The 17,656-nt window shown below is 58.7% G+C and overlaps 3 protein-coding genes across 7 annotated transcripts in view; 1 reads left to right on the top strand and 2 right to left on the bottom strand.

Moving 5' to 3' along the window:
• The window catches only part of CDON (cell adhesion associated, oncogene regulated), a 62,634-nt gene extending 58,221 nt beyond the window's left edge, over nt 1-4,413 (top strand). For all 4 annotated transcript variants that reach the window (XM_086766247.1, XM_086766245.1, XM_086766246.1 and 1 more), the window contains exons 19-20: nt 2,863-3,122; nt 3,743-4,413. In XM_086766247.1, coding sequence (XP_086622373.1) covers nt 2,863-3,122; nt 3,743-3,909 — 427 coding nt within the window. In that variant the 3' untranslated portion in view covers nt 3,910-4,413. The remainder of the gene's footprint in view (nt 1-2,862; nt 3,123-3,742) is intronic.
• A 1,494-nt stretch (nt 4,414-5,907) lies between these two features.
• Nucleotides 5,908-11,132, bottom strand: VSIG10L2 (V-set and immunoglobulin domain containing 10 like 2). The gene is made up of 12 exons (XM_086766267.1): nt 10,976-11,132; nt 10,535-10,888; nt 9,426-9,710; nt 8,443-8,718; nt 8,033-8,314; nt 7,544-7,804; nt 7,169-7,465; nt 6,783-7,085; nt 6,364-6,486; nt 6,265-6,289; nt 6,014-6,188; nt 5,908-5,982 (listed from the first exon to the last, which is right to left on the bottom strand). The coding sequence occupies exons 1-12, from the start codon at nt 11,046-11,048 to the stop codon at nt 5,908-5,910; spliced, it is 2,529 nt and encodes an 842-aa protein (XP_086622393.1). The 5' UTR covers nt 11,049-11,132.
• Nucleotides 11,133-12,134: 1,002 nt separating this feature from the next.
• On the bottom strand, nt 12,135-17,598 carry DDX25 (DEAD-box helicase 25). Of its 2 annotated transcripts, XR_015261063.1 has the most exons (11): nt 17,404-17,598; nt 17,043-17,178; nt 16,870-16,962; nt 16,666-16,768; nt 15,984-16,098; nt 15,429-15,606; nt 14,801-15,038; nt 14,250-14,412; nt 13,882-14,070; nt 13,127-13,314; nt 12,135-12,869 (listed from the first exon to the last, which is right to left on the bottom strand). XR_015261063.1 is itself a non-coding variant. In XM_086766369.1 (10 exons), the coding sequence occupies exons 3-10, from the start codon at nt 16,929-16,931 to the stop codon at nt 12,808-12,810; spliced, it is 1,110 nt and encodes a 369-aa protein (XP_086622495.1). In that variant the 5' UTR covers nt 16,932-16,962; nt 17,043-17,178; nt 17,404-17,598; the 3' UTR covers nt 12,135-12,807. The 2 variants fall into 2 exon arrangements, 1 of the variants encoding a protein (XP_086622495.1); XM_086766369.1 differs by lacking the exon at nt 13,127-13,314.
• Nucleotides 17,599-17,656: the final 58 nt, after the last annotated feature.

Here is a 17,656-nt window from a genome sequence, read left to right as displayed (position 1 = left end):
AAGCAGGGAGAATGGGTTCCATCCTCTGCAACTCTGCTGTTCCTCCCAGATGGGTCATCAGCAGGGTCTGAACTTTGAATTTTCACATCCCCGTTCTATATTTGACTGCTTGATAGAGAAACAAGTTGTCCTTTACAGCTGCCTTACCCCAGAGGGAACCATTAACCTCTGTTTGGCAGAAGAGCTGCGCAGCCGGGACTGCTCCCTTCCCTTCCTGGGGTGCTGGGGGAGTGGAAGGAGGACATGGGAGAGGGGAGCAGGGAGGACCAGGAACGTGCCGGAATGGCACGCAGGGGCCAGGGAGCTGGGTGCAAGGTCGGGGCGAGGAGGAGGAAGGCCTGGTGGGTTAGCCTGGTCAAGCTGGTAGGTTGTGGCAAGGGGGATTTTGGGGCTGGAGTCTTTTTTTTTTGTTGTTTTTTACTTCCCCCCCGCCCCCAATCTTTGTTCAGCCTCGTGCCGAACACTCAGGAGACAGCAGAGGAGGGTACGCGCAAGCGGAAACGCCTCTGGAAGGGTGAGGGTCTCCAGCTCGCTGAGCGTTCCAGGTGCTCATAGTTCCACCGTGGCGCCGCGAGTTCCCAGATGAGCCTGTTCCCACTGAACGCCTGGAGCTGCTGCTGATTTGGGTTGAATTTAGCGGTCGTTTGATTTTTTGACCACGTGCAAACGAATCCTAAAGGTTTAGCATGTTTAATAGCTGGCTGTTTTCAGCAATAGCCATCTCAGAGCAGGTTTTGTTATTACGGTGGTGAAATCCCTCGGTTTTTGTTTAAATTAGCACTTTATGCTCTCGTAACCGCGCATGGAGGCTTGCCAGAAGTAGGAGTCGCTGAAACGTGGATACCCGCTTCGCTATTGTGGACAAAGCCGGTAAGACGAGTGTGGTTTATGCTTGTTACGTTAGGATTGAGAGCTGATTTTTCTTTTTTTTTTTTTCTTTTTTTCCCCCCTCTGGTGCTTTTGCACTAAATCTTTCTAGAGACCTTGTGGTTGCAGAGGCGTTTACATTTTTGCATATCCCTCTTTTTCGCAAATTTGAGATCTGAAATACACATTTCAAATAAAGCCGCATCACTCTGTTTTCCCAGCTCTTTAAATCTGAATTGTGCTGGTGTGGGTGTTTAAATCAGATTATAGTTTGGTGGGGTTGTAGCACAGAGAGTCGACAGTTTTCTGCAGCAGGGATTTTTACATCCCTGCACTCGCTGCTCTGGAGATACCAATGGCTGGTTTCCATCCAAATGTGGTTATTTAAGCACAAAAAGCTGAACTGCTCTCTTAAAACATGCTTCAAGCCCATACAGTGATACAAAGAACTACTCCGACCTCTGTGTCTTTAAAAAGAAAGCCCCATAAACATGCAAACCCAAACATTTAAAATGGATTCCTCTAAGAATTTATTTTTTTTTTTAAATAATGAGTGAGTGCAGTCAAAACCTCTGCGGAAAGAAATGCAAACTAATAAATGGATTTGTTTGAAGACCAGATGTGTTTCATGTGGATTCTTCAGTGGCTTCTGTGGTATTTTGGTACTTGGAATAATGATTTTGGAGGCAGTTGTGGGAGCGGAAGGACAAAATAGAAGAGGGAAGGTTGAAAGCGAAGGTTGGTGCTGCTCCGTCTTGGCGGCGTGCGGGAGGGAGCAGGCTCCCGGGGCGATACCGCCGCCGCTGGAAGGATCCTCCCTCGTCCCGTGTCCTGCCTTTGGCGAGCGAAACATCTGCCAGAGGGGAAGCTTGCTCCAGTTCCTCCTCTAGAAAGTTTATTTGCGTTATTTTGGGATGTTTTGTTGCTCTTTCAGTTCTGGCAATACCGACGGCGGTTTTCAGGTGCAGGTACAGACTGAGGACTCCAGGCGAGTTTGTAGGGCGCGTCCCCCAAGAGTGATGTTTTCTTGCCTCACCATGACCTTTTTGATGGAATAAAAGTGCTTTTTGGGACTTTGGGCAGGCCCTTACTCTGATTTACAGAGCGTGTCGCTGGCTCGCGGTGGGGTTGAACGCTGCCCATCCTTATTTTGACGCTTTTATCCGCGGATCCATCTCTGTTCTGCACCGCGGAACTCGGAGCGTTTTGGGGGGTGGCTTCCCAAAGTTTACGGCAGCCGTACAAGTGAGCCTTTTACTTTTGCGGTGATTGTGGTTATGTGTAAAACCACACCGAAGTGTGATTTTTGGGCTCTCTTACGTAGGAATTGCTTGTATAAATGTTCGTGAGGCCACGCTGGTCACAGGGCTCCACACACTGCGGGCATTTTCCCTGCTTGCTGCGGTGGTGTGCATGTCTCAAGGTCTGGCTCCTTTTTCTTTTTAAAGGTTAAATAACTTGACTGTAACAATTGATTTAGCAGTTTAACTTCAATTTCACAGCCTTACACACATCTTATAGGGCCACAACCTGAGTTACACAGCAGAGGAGGGGGTTATATTTATAATATTGCATATATTTTTCTAATTTGTGTCCACTCTGATAACACTTAGTGTTTATTTTCCAAGGTACTTAAGTTTGCTGTTTGGGTTTCAAGCTTGAGCTCTTTTTCTTGGCAGTGAAAAACCTGTTTTATGGGGCTGCCTTGGTGGAGAAACGGGCTCGCAAGTCACGTTATTGGGTCACAATCGACGAGGGAAGTAACCGAGCGTGTTTTGAATGGTTTTGGCATCTGCTGGGATTAAAAAATGCTCAATCCTCTTTTTAATGTCAGGGTTGATCCCAAAATATATCGAAAAGTTACTTGGCAAGCTCTCTGACTGTTTTTACAGTGAATGCATGTAGTAAAATAATTAAAAATTGCAATTTCTCAAGATAAATGGGGGAAAGAAGCAGCTCTGCGTAACCCCACGTTGATTTCTGTCCCCCCTGCAGGTGTTTCACCAAAACCAACGGCACTTTCGGCAGCGCCGCGCTCCCCGTCGTGCCCCTCGTAGCACCTTATCAGCAGGACGGTTTGGAGATGAAACCTCTGAACCATCACGTGATGGTGGCCATGTGCTTGGCCTCCGCCGTCCCGGAGTGCGGCGGCACCCGGCCGGAGGAAGACGGCAAGGAGAAAGGCGAGCAGCCCTCCGCTCAGCATCCCTGCTGTCAAGAAGGCGTGAACCGACTCTCCGTGGATTACACGGATGGTAAGGCATTCCGGAGAGGATCGCACCCGGCTTTGAGGCCGGCAATAATCTGTCGGACAGCTGTAGGGCGCTTAATTTATTGTGGAGAAGCTAGTAATTAAGCCTACAAAAGACCTGGCTTTTTGAGAAAGATGAAGCGTCCCCACCTTTCCCATGGTGGAAGAGAGGAGCGGCGATGCTGGGGTGCCTGTGGCTGTCGTGCCCGTCCTGACTGATGCCTCCAAAGAGCCGCTCGTCGAGCAGGCGCGCTGCAGATAACGAGGCTGTGACCGATTTCTGCTGGCTCGCGGTTGCCTGCAGCTACAGCCTACCCATGGTCTCCCAAAACTGCCCAAATGCGACCTAATCGGCGTGAGCTGTTTAATAGCGGTGCAGTCGGCGTGCTCCGAGAGAGGCGACGCGCCGAGCTGTGGCCTGATGTTTTTGTGCCCGGTACGGTGGGAGTGAGCCTGAGCTCAACGAGCTTCACCCACTTTTGTTGATCTGAATTTTCGGGGGCTTTTGTGGGTCCTTTGAGCTGAAAGAGGAGATGATCTACTTGAAAAAAAAACAAAAAAAAAACCAAAAAACCAAAAAAACTCAACACCAACCAACCAACACACCCTGCTCTTACTTTGCAGGTGACAACTGTGTGCACTCGGAAACATCGAACCGCATGTTGAGCTGGAGTCCCCTTATTCTGCAGCCTGTTTCGAAGGACTGTAAGGAAAAAGCAGGATGGAGTTCGTCCGGAGTCACCTTAACCGGTTCTGGGGACCTGCGGCAGCTCCGGCCGCAGGAAACCTGAGGAAGTGAGGGTTGTCCCCGCTGAGCGCCAGTAACTGCACACCCGAGTCGCTGAAAGGAGTGATGGAGGGATGCTAATTATAACAGAGAGAGTCACTATTTATTTTTTGTAGTAGTGTCATATGAATGTATCATGTTTTTAAAAATGGTTGCCTTTTTATATTATTTATGCCTTGAAATTCCTTTTTTTTTTTTTTCCCCCCCTTCCCCCACACCGCGAAACTAGCCTGGTTCTGTGTATAAAAAAGAATTGTCATAATATAAAGAACAGCGATGGGAAACGCAGAGCGTGCTCGCCGTGGCGTCGCCGGCATGAGGAGCGCTTACGAAGAGTCCAATGCGGGGCCGTAGCGAAGTGCGTCTGATGCGTATGACCCGTTGCCGCCGCCTCCCTGGCAGCTGGGCGCCGCTGCACTCAAGCCCTCCTTTCCATGGATGCTTCCCATCCGCTTTCGGTTTCTCTGGGAGGAACTGGTTGGGTAAAAAAGGAAATAAACGTCAAAAACGAACCTCGTCTGAGTCTGTGCAGCACGACTTGAGAAGCAGAGCTCCGTTCGGCGCTGTCTGTGTCCTTCGGCGTTCGATAACCTTTGTGTTTGCAGAAGCGCGGGTGGAAACCCAGCCTGCCTCACCTTCCCGCGTGCGGGAGACAAAATCCAGTTCAGCTGCGCTTTTAAACCCCGCGGGCTGGGGGAACGCTGCTGGCTGGAGCCGCCTCTGGAACGAGCCGGGTCGCGCACGGCTGCAGGAAACCCGCCCCTCGGACACAGTGCGGTGTCGGTGTTGCAGCGGTAACTGCAGGATTTGGAGGGGTGGTGTTTTCCCTTTCCAAATTTCATCAGAGTGTGCAGCCGGAGCGAGAGTTTTATTTTTCAGCCAACACCAGCCGCGGGGCTGGGAAGGGAGGAGGCGCTGCCGGCGTGGCTGGAACTGCCGCAGAGCCCTCGGGGAGCCGAGGCGCTGCAGGTGCAGCGAGCCGCGTTGCGAGCGGCAGCGTTTTGGGGGAGCAACTTCTCTTCCATTGCTCTTGCAGTCTTGCTTTGGTAGCAGCATCTCTGTGGGCTGGTTTCACTGTTGGGGTGGGGTTTTTTTCCTTTTATTGTATTATTTACAAATACACTAATTTTATTTTTGCCGTTGTTTTTAGGATTGTGCGTCCTGCCAGCCAGAGCTGCCCAGCTCTGAGCCTCTCTGGACCTCGCACCGCGAAACCCACGGGCTTCGACTGCCACCTACCCTGGAGCCGCTGCAGAGCTCTCTCCTCTCCTAAACCCAGCCTTCTCCGGCCGCTCCTCGGAGCGCCGCTTCACCCTCGCTGGGTTTTCCCTTCCTGCTGCAAGGCTTTCCCCGATTTCCGACGGAAATCCCCAAACGGCAGCCAGGACCGCAGTCGACACAAGCCCTTGGGCTGAGAGCAGAGCTTCGCCCCTTGGGTATTTTTTTGTTTTTTTTTTTCTCCCATCGGTGAGAAAATATTTATTTTAGCCTAAATATTTATTTTAGCTCTAGAAGTAACTGAAGCCTCGAGGCTGAGCTGGAGGGGCTTTCAGCGGGTGCGGGCGGGCTCATCTCTGCTGCTTTTTGTAGCCAGTTGTCCTCTCCCCGGTGCCTAAAAATGGGTAAAACCCCCTGCGAGGCTTCTGGTGAGCCCTCCCGCCTCTCTTACTGCCCGGGCTGTGTCACAGTTTCACTGGCCCTCTGCTTTTTGGGGTGAGAAAGGCTTTCCCTCCCCATCCGCAAGCCAGCCGCACCCCGGGAAAAATCGCACGCTTCCCCCCAGCGCCTTTTTAAATGTCGTAAAGCGGGAACAACCCCGGCACCACCGGCCGCGGGTTTTCATGCCGGGTCTGTATGGCGGGGGTTTTTGCAGCTGCTGAGGAGGAACTGGGGCGTGGGAGACGCGCCAGCCCCTCTGGGTTTTATTCACGCAGCGGGACGAGCGGCATGCGGCGCGGGAAACGGGAAGGGAAGGGAAATAACGGAGGAAAAGCCGGAGGGGTCACGGCGTCGCTGTCACGGTGATGGCGACGTTAACCGGCGGGTCGTCCGTGGTGTCCGGGGGTGCCGAGAGCGGCTCTGGAGGGGGTGGGAGAGCCCCCGGTGACGCCACCGGGTGCTAGGCCACCGAGGGGGGGGCTCAGCCCTCGGCTCGCCCCGTTACCTGCCGCCGTGCCGGGGGCAGCCGCGTCTCCTGGGGCCGGTTCTGCTCCGTCCTCCCTGCTCGCAGCCGTTTCGGCATCCTCGGGCGTGCCGACGGGCTCCTGGGCGCCGGGGCCGGCCCTGCCAGGGGGCCGTATGGGGGTGTCACTGGCGCCAGGGTGCGGGAGCGATGGGGCGAGGGGGTTTGGGCGCTCACGTGCGGAAGAGCAGGTCGTGCAGCCCTGGGGACAGACAGACGGACGTGAGGGGTAGGCGACCGGGGTCCGGCCGAGCTCCCCGAGCCGCCGGCACTCACGTGGCAGGGTGTCCCGGTGGCGAGCAACGCAGTGCACAGCCAGGAGCGATGCTGTGGTGGCCACCAGCATGCCCGCCACCGCTGCCCCCATCACCGCTGGGTAGGCCTCGAAGGGGGGCTCGGCTGGAAGAGAGTACCCCCTGTCAGCCTGTGTTCCCCCCCCGGGAGTAATTAGGGAAACGAGGCACCCTTGTGCCAGCCGCGCAGGGGGAGAGGAGGGAGCGTGGCAGGCGCCCCCGGCGCGAGGACCGGCAGAGCCCAGAAAGACGGAGGAAGGTGGCAGCCTGTGCCTGTTCACTCTGAAACCTACTGATGACTGCTCACACTCAGCTCCTCGGCTCCACCAGGGTGCAAACGTCGCCCTGCTCCACTCAAACCCTGCTCTGCCCGCACGGAGCAGCGTCCCCCGCCCACGTCACCTGGTGTCTGCACCTCGGAGGGGTGCCCGGCCGTCCGGTGGTTGACGGCCAGAACGCGGAAAGCGTAGACCACCGCCGGGTCCAGCCCCCCCAGACGCCGATCGCGGGAGTGGGGCTCGATGTCGCCGGCAGCCGTTTCCCAGGGACCGGGCGCCCGCCGGGAGGGTTTCTTGGCTTGGCGCCGCTGCACCACGAAGCCGGTGAGGTTGCCGGCGCCTTGCGTCCGCCACTCCAGCCGCACCTCGGTGCGCGCCCGCGTGTAGCGCAGTTTGCTGATGGTGACGTTCGGGGGGGCCGGGTACCCTGCGGTGAGACGGCGCCCGGCAGGAAGGGGTTGAACCCCCCTCGGGCGCGCTCTGCAGACCCCCACCCCTCCCGGGACTCACGGTCCACGCGCAGGCGGACGGGGAGGTTGGCGGTGCCCACGGCGTTGGCCGCGGCACAGCGGTAAATCCCGCTGTCCGCCGGCCACTCGGCGTCCCGCACGGTGAGGTTGGCCCACACCTCTCCCCGCTCCAGCTGGAACTTGGCCACCCCCGGCGTCACCTCCCGCTGCCTGGGGTCGAACCAAGCCACCGTGGCACCGAGGTCGGCGCCGCCGCCACGCCGCCGGCACGCCAACCGCGCCTCGCCACCCTCCAGCACCGCCACCTCGCTCCTCTCCACTTCCAGCTCGGGAACCTCTGTGGGGCGAGAAGTTGAGGACGTGTGACCCCCCCCCCGCGGTGCGGCGGGGGCACCCGGGGCCGAATTTGGCTTACCCAACCGCAGGCGGCACTCGGCGCCGGCGACCCGCAGCGGGTGAGCGGCCGCGCAGACGAAATCCCGGCCCCGCAAGCCGCCGTCGGCGCTCAGCACCAGGACGGCGACGGAGGGCGAGGGGTCGCCCAGCGCCCGGCCCTCGCCGTCCCGCCAGTGCAAGGTGACCGGCGGCGTCCCCCCCTCCCACCGGCACCGCAGCATCACGTACTCGTCGCCCTTGGTGGCCGCCGCCGCGCAGGAGGGACCGCCGGCCGGGACCCCTGCGGGATGGAGAGGCGTCGGGGCGGGGTACGGTGACGTCTCCAAAAAGGACACCCCAGCTGTGCCGTGAGGACCCCCATTTTGGAGCAAACTGGGCTTGCTGGTGGCGCCGGCAAAGGCCGCGTCGCCTTGGGGTGGCTGTGGCACGGGGGTCGCCATGGCTCTGCCGTGCCAAACGGGGGGTCAGGAGGGATTTGGGGGGGGGGACAGGACCCGTCCGCACTCACAGAGGGTGGTCCCGCACGCAGCCCCCTGCGGCAGCGCGGGGTGGGAGGCCAGGCAGGAGAAGGAGCTGCCGTTCCTGGTGGCCGCCCCTGGCTGGATGCTGGTGGCCATGGACAAACTCGACCCTGCCGCCCCCTCTTCCTCCTCCTCCTCCTCGGGGGGCCCAGGGCCCACCCAGCGCAGCCGTGCCAGCGGGAACCCCCCCAGCCAGCGGCAGCGCAGGGCCACGTCCCGCTGGTCACCGCTGGCCAGGGCCGAGCAGCGGGGGCTGCCGGGCGGCGGATCTGCAGAGACCACGGGGGGGCTGGGGTGGGGCTGGGGGGAGACCCCCCGCCTCCGCCCCCCCAAATTTCCCCTCGCACCTCACCGGGAGCTGCGGCGGTCCGTCGGGTCGCCCCCCGGGGTTACTTACAGTAGACGGTGAGGACGATGGTGGCCTGGGTGCGGGCCTGCAGGTGGGTGTTTTCGGCCAGGCAGGTGTAGGCGCCGGCCTGCGCGCGGGCGATGGCGGCGATGGCGTAGGTCTGGCCCACGTGGACCTGGGAGCCGTTGTGCAGCCAGACGTAGCGGCTGGGGGGGTTGGAGGGAGCCAGGCAGCTCAGCACCACGGCCTCCCTCTCGCCCGCCGAGAAACCCCCCTGCTCGGGGGAGAAGGGCTCCACGCTGATGGCCGGCTCGTCGGGACCATCTGCGGTGACACGGGGACCGTTAGCCACAGGGCCAAGGGGACGCAGCTCCCTCAGCCCACCGGTGGGAAACCAGGCTGTGAAGCCTCCTTAGAAAGGGATCATGAACGCGCCGTGGTGCGTGGTGGCCTTGGAGGTACTGTGGTGGCCACGGAGGCACCGTGGTGGCTGCGGAGGTGGCCATGGCTGTGCCATGGTGTGTGGTGGCCACCAACAGACCATGCTGGTGGTGGAGGTACCATGGTAGCAAGGTGCGTGGTGGCCATGGATGCACCTCAGTCACACGACACACAGTGGCCATGGCCGTACCGTGGTGGACTGTGGCTGTATCGTACTGGCAAGCTGCACAGTGGCCATGGTGGCCACAGACACATCTTAGTGGCATGGCGCATGGTTGCCATGGGTGTGCCATGGTGGCCATGGAGGCATCACGGTGGCAGCGTGCTTGTTGGCCACGGCCATCATGGTGGCCATGGAAGTACCATAGTAGCCATGGCCGTACCATGGAGGCAGGGTGCTTGGTGGCCCTGGCCATGTCATGGTGGCCATGGAGGTGCCATGGTGGCTATGGATGCGTCATGCTGACAGCCTGCTTGTTGGTGGCCATGGAGGCATCCTGGTGGCTGTGGCCATGCCCCGGTGGTGTCCCCAGCCCGAGGCCCCCAGCCTGGGGCAGCCCCCGCGCCCTGTCCCGCCGCGGGGCACTCACAGACGATGTCCAGGTAGACGGGCTCGCTGGTGTGGTTGTTGACCTCGTTGCGCGCGGTGCAGGCATACCAGCCGGCGTGGCTGCGGTTGGCGGGCGTCAGGCGGAGCTCTGCCCCGGAGCCCCCCAGCCCCGCGGGGGGCATGGGGGGACCCCCCCGGGGTTCCCGGTGCTGCCAGGAGAAGCTCAGCGGCTCCGTCCCCTCCCGCACGGCGCACATCAGGGTCACCGCCGTCCCCTCCGCCGCCGCCGCCGCCGTTGGCCGCACGAAGGGCTTGGAGACGGGCACTGGGGGCACCCGGCCGTGAGAGGCCCCTCCCAAAGCTGCCAGGAGCCCCCAGATCCCTCCAGTCCCACCCTGGAATCGTCTTGCCAGCCCAGACCACATATTGGCTAGTGACGGGCTGTAGCAGCTAGCGGGATGGCTAGCGAGGACATCTATGGGCCAGCGAGGGGGTGTCCTGGCTGTGGGCGCGGGGACTAGCTAGGGTGGCCGTGTGTGGGCTAATGAGAGCGGTTATGGGCTAGTGGGATGCTGGGTTGGCCAGGGCAAGGAGATGGGGATGGCTAGTGGGATGCTGCGTTGGCTAATGGGGCATTACGTCGGCTGGAGGCAGAGGAATTCATTGGCTACTGGGGTGCTTTGCTGGCTAGTGGGGCTCTGTTTTGGCTTACAGGGCACTTTGTTCATTAGTGGGGTGCTGTGTTGGCTAGTAGTGAGCTATGTTGGCCAGTGGGGTGCCATGTTGGCTAGTGAGTCACCACATTGGCAAGCGGGGTGCTTTGCTGGCTAGTGCCATGCTACATTGGCTAGTGGGCCACTGCGTTGGCTAGTGAGGCTCTGCACTGGTTAGTGATATGGTTCATTGACTAGTGGGGTGCGATCTTGGCTAGTAAGGCTCTACGTTGGCTAGTGGCATGTTTTGTTGACTAGCAAGGCCCATCATTGGCTACTGGGTTGCTTCACTGGCCAGCAATATGCTACGTTGGCCAGTGGAAGAATCTGTTGGTTACTGGGCGAGGGGGTGCTTCACCGCAAGCCCGAGCAAAGCGCGGCCAGCTGCTCCGCGGCTAGTGGGCTACCCCAGGGAGGAGAGGGGCCGGTAGCTTACCCAGGACGCGCAGGAGGACGGCGGCGTAGCCCACGCGGAGCCGCCCGCGCTCCGGGAAGAGCCCCTGGCAGAGGAAGCGGCCCTGGGCCCCTGCCCGCAGCTCCCGCAGCTCCAGCGTCCCGTTGCGCAGGGTCACCCTGCCCAGCATCCCCGCGCCGGGGGCCACCGCCACCTCCAGGCCCGAGCCCACCGCCACGGCCCGCGGCGGCCCCGAGCCCCCCGCGAAGCTCCAGAAGACCACCGCAGGTGGTGCCGCTGCCGCCGCCGGCCCGCAGCTCAGCTCCACCGCCCGGCCCTGGATGCCCGTCACCCGGCGCTCCTCGTAAGTCGCCTCGCCGGCCGCCAGCGGCTGCCCTGCCCGGGAGGTGCAGCGAGTTGGCCAGGTCTCCACTCGGCCCTGTGGGGAAAATTTTGGGAGGGGGGGATGAGGTCTCTGCTCACCCCCCACCAATGCCGGCAGCAGGCAGAGGATCCACGCTCCGCTCCGATGCGGTGGTGCCCGGCCGCGCTCCATGGCGCCATGTCCAGCGCTGAGCTCCCCCGGCGAAGCAGGGCTGCGCTCTCCGCCCCGACCTCCTCTCCGGTTACCCCTGGGTAATTAAGCCCAGCCCTGATTAACCGTTAATTATTTATAAACTGGTGGAGGCGGGGAGAGAACCCAACACCGCTACCCGTCTCAGCCCCTGCAATCTCAGGGCTGAGGATGGGCACACTCATTTCAGGAGTGGCAGCATCACCTCCTTCCCCCCACGGGGGGCGGGGGAATTTATTCCTGTTACTCCACCCCCAATTTTTTTTTTTTTTTTAATTTTTTTTTGGCTAAAGGAGGGGAAAAGGAGTTGCCAACCCCCACCTTGATCGAAAACGCAGGGTCTGGGCACCGGGGAAGCCGGTTGGCGAGCGGGGTTTGATATTTCATCTCCCGCTCTGCGCCGCGCCCCAGCCCATCAAACATTCATGGGGGGCGGCAGCGCTGTAACGCGATGCGGGAGCAGCCCCGCGGGAGGATTTTTGGGGTGCAGATGGTGGGGGACACACACAGAGGATCCCATTGCATCCCGACCTCAATGTCGCTGTCCAGCCGGAGAAAAAAAATCAAGCTCAGGAGGTGCCCAGCAGCTGGAATTCCCCTCAAAACAGGGCATTTATACAAAATTATCCCGAAATCTTGGGGTGGCTTTTTTGGTTGGTTCCCCCCCGTCCCCCATGGGCCAGCACCCTTCCTGGGGAGGATGTGGGGATGCAGGAGCTTCCTCAGGGCAGGGAAGCAGCTCAGGGTGCTGATAACACAGGGTGGGGGGGAGCGGGGGGGGAAATACAGCGAGTCCTCAATAAAAAGATTACGCATTAACAAAGACGTCTTGGGGGTGTAGCGTCAGGGGAAGGCTTCGCTCCCCCCCTCCAGTCGCTGCCAGGCGCCGTGGGCGCGGGTTTCTGCCCAAGCAGGACGGGTTTGGGAAAGAAATTCAAAAAGCCGAGGCGAGCCCCGGCAAACGGCCGCGCCGTCACCACTGACGGAACAGAACACGATCAACCGCCCCGCAAGTACAGCAAGGGATAAATTCCCAGGGACCTTGGCCAAGGAGGAGCCACACCACGCTGGTAATTATAAATAATTCCATTTTATTAGAGATCCGGCGATGAGCGCTGTGGGGCCGACGCAGCCCCCGGGGGTCCAGCCTCTCACCCCGCCAACGCCGTGACCCCAAATGCTCGGGTTCTGGATCCAAAGGGGATCGGGGCGGCGGCGCTGCACGCCTGCTGCCATCTAGCGAGACGAGGGCGCTGGCCGTTTCGTTTATTTTTTAAACAACTGGCTCCTTTCTCCTGACTTTTTTTTTTTTTTAAGTTTGGTGGCAGGAAGCAGGTTTGCCTGGAGACAGGCAGATTTTTGGGGCTGGTTACCAGAATTTACCCGTTTTCTGACCCCTGCGAGTGCCCCTAGACCCATTTTTGAGGAGAGTTACCCCGTGTTAAACCCTCAGGGGATTCCTCGAGCCCCATGAAATCACGGCTATGAAAACCTCAGAGAGAAAACAAGGAACGCTGTCCCAAAACCAGGAACGCTGTCCCAAAACCAGGAACGCTGTCCCAAAACCAGGACAATTACTGAGGCTGGGGGTTCCCCCACCTCGTCTTTTCCTAAAACATCGCAACTCAACGCAACAGCTTTAGAAGTTTACGAGAAAAGGGAGAATTTTTTCCCCCCTGTAACTTTTCCTTCTGTTTTCAACCAAAACTCGGATCCGGGGGAGCGTGTCCCCGCTCCTCACTCAGTTTTCAAGCTTCTCAAGCTCGTCCATGTCATTTGGGTCCAGCTGCTTGATCCTGGTCCCTGTAGGAAGGAAAAAAAAGAGAAATAAAAATTGTCCGTGTTTGGTACAAGCGGGGAAAAACCAGAGCCCAGCCAACCCGCTGAGCCAGCGCACGCGGGGTGGGATCTCCGCTCTGCGTCCTTTAGCAATCGTCAGATAAATTTGGGAGAAAGCGCGGCATCAGGTGGATGAAGGGCAAGGAACCAAGGGGCGGCCCAAGCGAGAAGCAGCAAGTCGAGCAAGGTTTGTGGGACACGTTCCCGCTCTCTGCTCCCACCTCCAAAGGGATGCGGGACGGGGCAGGTTCGTTATCCGGCGTTAAAAAGCCCAAGTCAGGTCGCTCGGGGGTTCATCCGCTGGGATTTTCATCCCGTGGAAATCTCACGCTGGGCGCCTTTGGTTTCATGGGACACATGCACCGGGTGGTTATTAAAGCTGCTCAGTGCAGTTGTCCTGATGCTTCCGCTGCTTGGGAAAAAAAAAAAAAATTAAAAAAGAAAAAATTCTACGGACTATCTGGCTCGTGCCTTCTCTGCCGGGTGTTCGAGCGGGCTCGTTTGGTTAAGTTTAAAGGACAAGCTGCTCAGCAGCTCTGAGGACCAAGCTGAGGAAGGGAGGTGGTTTTTCTGCCTGCGGAAAGGTTTCGAGAACTTTCTTTTCCCTAAAAAAATCACAGGGAAAGCACCGGGATCTGAAAAGCCACCGGTGCAGCCAAAGGATCGTGGAAATCCTGTGAAAATCCTCGTGACGTTTAGGAGTGACAATCGATTCACACCGAGTCCCGCACAACCTCCTAGTTTTCTCTGAAAATCCGACTGCTAGGAAAAAAATAATAATAATATAAAATAAAATAAAATAAAGTAATCAACCCTAAAGGGGCAAAGGGCTGAAAGCTGCACCTGTTGCTTGGGGGGAGAGCCTCGGGGAGAAGAGCAGCCCAACAGAATCCACTTGGAGATGGGAAATGAGCCGGAAGGGGATCGCCGGTCCCAAACCAGGCTCCTGGAGAGGCGGATACGCGCGGATACTCACGGAAACGCTCCTCTATCATCTGCACGAGCCGCACGTCCTGGCTTTCCACCATGCTGAAGGCGATGCCCCTCTTCCCGAAGCGTCCCGCTCGCCCGATGCGGTGCAGGTAGGTTTCGAAATCCGGCTCGCTCTTCTGATTGATGGGGAGGTTGAAATTCACCACAATGGTGACCTGCTCCACATCAATCCCTGGGGAAAAAGGAAAAAAAAAAAAAAAAAAAAAAAAAAAGGGAGAGATCCCTGTGGATCAGCTCGCCCCGCAGACCGCAGAGGATCTGCTGCTGGAGGCCACCAGAAGAACCAGAGGCCGGGAAGCGCGTTTCACGCCGTGGGAAGAGCAAAGGGCGCGCGGGTTTTCCCAGGGATACCTCTGGCGCAGACGTTGGTGGCGATGAGGACCTTCTCCTTCCCGTCACGGAAGCGCTGGATGACGTCGGCTCGCTGGCTGACCGTCAGCTCTGCCGTCAGGATGGCCACGCGGTGCCCATCGCGGCTCATCGCCCCTGCCAGCCAGTCTGCGCTCCGACGAGTCTGGGCGCGCGGGGAAGAGGCGGCCTGAGGCTTCGCGGCAGCTCGCTCCCAGCCCAGCCTTCACCGATGCTTTTTCCCCTCCTTCCCCGAGTGCCCTGCTCCTTTCGAGGGGCTCGTTAACCCCTCAAAAATCAGGCAAAACCGAGGCGGATGAGCAAAAAGCCTCATGTTAGGACAGGCAGCGCAACACCAAGCGTGTTTTCCGTGCGCTGGTGGCTGCGGAAGCCAGGCAGAGTGGTCCCAGAGCTTTTCAAGGCTGCCTTTGTTCTTTCAATTGCCAGAGACACGTCCCCCACCCCTGCCTGGCGCCCGCCCCTTCACTTTGCGGAGCCCCCCCCGCCCCCCGCCGCAGAATAACCCATTTTTGGTGTCGCTGATGGCAAATCACCTTGCAGAAGATCATAGCCTGGCCAATGGTGATGCTGCCGTAGATGTTGCAGAGGGCTCTGTACTTCTCCTCCTGGCTCCTGCACACGAAGAAGTACTGCCGGATGTTGCTCAGGGTGAGCTCTTCCTCGCGCAGCTTTATCACGATGGGGTTGGAGACGATCTGCACGGCAAAAGCCCGCACGGTTTCCTTGAAGGTGGCGGAGAAGAGCAGCATCTGGCAGCTTTTGGGTAAAGCCCTGCAGGGGAGAAAAAGGACTCGTCAGTCCAGGAGAGCAGCCTGGTGCCCAGATGCACTCAGTAGAAGGATAAAAAAGAAAAAAAAAAAAGAAAAAAAGGTAATTAAAGTGATTTTGTGTGGCCTTCAACAGAAAGGGACCCCAACCCGAGGGCTGTAATGGCTGCAAGGAAAGGCAAGCGAGATAAAGTTTTCCTGCGTCTCCCACAGACGCGGTTTTACAGAAGCCGGATCCCTGGACTCGCGTTTCCCCGCTGCCCCATCGACATCACAGGGACGCTCGCTCTTGCTGCCAGTTCGGCTCGTTGGCGACTGATTCCCTCAAAGCCAAGCAAAGAGAGGGGGGAAAAATCCCCAAAGAAGCGGGACGGCCGCCATCAGGAATGCTCACCTCTGAATGCGAATGCTCTGACAGGAGAGGCCCTGCGTGTCGATCATGATGTCGGCTTCGTCCAGCACAAACAAGCTGATCTTTTTCAGGTCTATGACTCTGCGTTTGAAACACCAGTCCAGCATCGTCCCCGGCGTCCCGATGACAATCTGCTCCTCCACCGCTGCGCCCTGCAGAACTGCGAGAGGAGGTGGGGGGAAAATGGCAGCCGGCCGCCTCCAAACACGATGCGTTTCCACTGCTCCAGCACCTTTTTCCTTGGGTTATCTCACGATTCTGGCCTTTGAGGGCGTCATCGCAAAGCAGGGCTTGAGATTAAAACTGCAAGCAGGGCTGATGCTTGCAGAAAAGCAGCCCCAGGTGGGAAGGAGGGAGCCTGGAACCAACCAGCAATCATAAAAAAAATTAAAAAAAAAAAGACTCCTTAGCAGGAGAAGGGAACACAGACACTATTTTACGGACCTTCACGGAGCTCTGTGGTAGCTCAAGGCTCTGGGAGAGGATCCCTGCCCCCACTTAACACTCCCGCTAGCTCACTCGGCAGCACGGACTCACCCTTGTTTCCCCGGACAGCGTAGGTAACCTTGATGTCGGTGCAAAACCGCCCGATCGTCTCAATGACGCAGCCGATCTGCAGGGCCAGCTCGTAGGTGGGAGCCAGACAGAGGCACTTGGGGGAGAGAGGAGAGAGCCGTCGCACGAGAAACGCCACACTGAAAAGCTGACGGCGCTCCTGGGACAGGCTACACCGCGCAGGAAGGAGTCGCTGTCGCTGTTTTTGAGGGGGGAAATTGCTCTCCTGAAGAGCAGTGCAGGTCGTCTCTGCGCACAGTTTTAAACGCTTGAGACGAGAGAGTTTAAACGGCGGAAACCAGCTCGCAAAGCTGATTCTGCACGCAGAGAGGGGACTAGGGCGTTTAACCTGCCAGAAAACCAGCAGCTGCCTTCCCGAATTTAAATTCCAGGATAGCTAAAGCCTGGCTTGATCTGCTGCTACCAAGGGAAAAAAAAAAAAAAAAAAGTACTTCCATTTAGCCAGCACCACCCTTTCTGTCCTATCTGCTGCTGCTGCTGTGACGGTACCCGGGGGTTTATCGTCCCCCTTCCAGCAGCGGAAAATCACGAGGCAGGGACAAAAACCAGAGACGGGAACAAAAACCAGAGCTCTGCCCCCAGCACAGTGTCTGGAGAGCTTGGGCAAACCCCTCCTGCGCCAGCTTTCCCTCTCCTGCGTTACCTGCGGGTGTTTCTCGGCGGCACTGACTCTGCTCAGCATGGCCAAGACAAAAGCTGCCGTTTTCCCTGTCCCTGACTGGCTTTGGGCAATCAGATTTTGGGGCCTGCAAGGCAAAGGCTGCTTAGCGAGGCGAAAGGGTCGGGCGTCCTCGGCTCGACGTCCCGCCCGGGAGCCGGAGCTCAGCCGCCCGGTGTCGCTACTCACGGATACGCCAGCATGATGGGCAGGGCTGTCTCCTGGATTTTGGACGGCCTGTTGAAACCCATGATGTAAATCCCCTTCAGGAGCTCCTTCTTCCTGCAGAACAAGGAAGAAAAAGGTCAGAAAGGGCCCGTTTGACAAACGACGACGTGTTGGGGAGGCCGCTGGCGACTCACAGGGGCAGCTCCTCGAAGGTTTTGACGGAGAAGAGCGGGGAGCTGGGGTCCCGCTGCAGGATCTCCACGCGGTGGCTGGACTCCACGAGGGACGTGCGGATCAGCTTGTTCAGCAGGGAGATTTCCGCCGAGTTTGCTGGAAAAAGGCAGAGAACGGTTAAAATAATAATAACGATGACTTTTTATGAGATGTTTTTCCCCTCTCTGCCCCCGCTCCTGCAAATGCAGGGGTGTCCGGCCGCCCCGTCTCGTAGGGACCCCAGACAGTGCCAAGAGCGGTCTCAGGAGTATCTGGTGGTTAGTTAGCGATTAATTAGCGATCGAGGACCCAAGGGCCGCGCTCCGAGGCGCAGGGACTCACCTCTGTCGCCTTCCTCCTCCTCCTCCTCCTCATCGCCGCGGCCCCCTGAGGGAGGAGAGCCGGGGGAAGCGGGGCGCTTTGCGGCCGAGGCCCCCCCTTACCCCGGCTCCTGACGACAGGGATCCCGGCGGCTGTTACCGGTCGGCACGGAGGCGGGGACGGCGGTGAATCCCCAGGAAGGGCCGGGCCGGTACCGGTTGTCCCCCGCCTCCGCCATGGCGCCCGCCCCGTCAATATTCATGGGGGGGGGGGG

The sequence above is a fragment of the Chlamydotis macqueenii genome, chromosome 24 (genome assembly GCF_036417535.1).
Source record: "Chlamydotis macqueenii isolate bChlMac1 chromosome 24, bChlMac1.mat, whole genome shotgun sequence".
NCBI classification, from domain to species: Eukaryota; Metazoa; Chordata; class Aves; order Otidiformes; family Otididae; genus Chlamydotis; species Chlamydotis macqueenii.
This window is presented reverse-complemented; position numbering and strand designations above follow the sequence as displayed.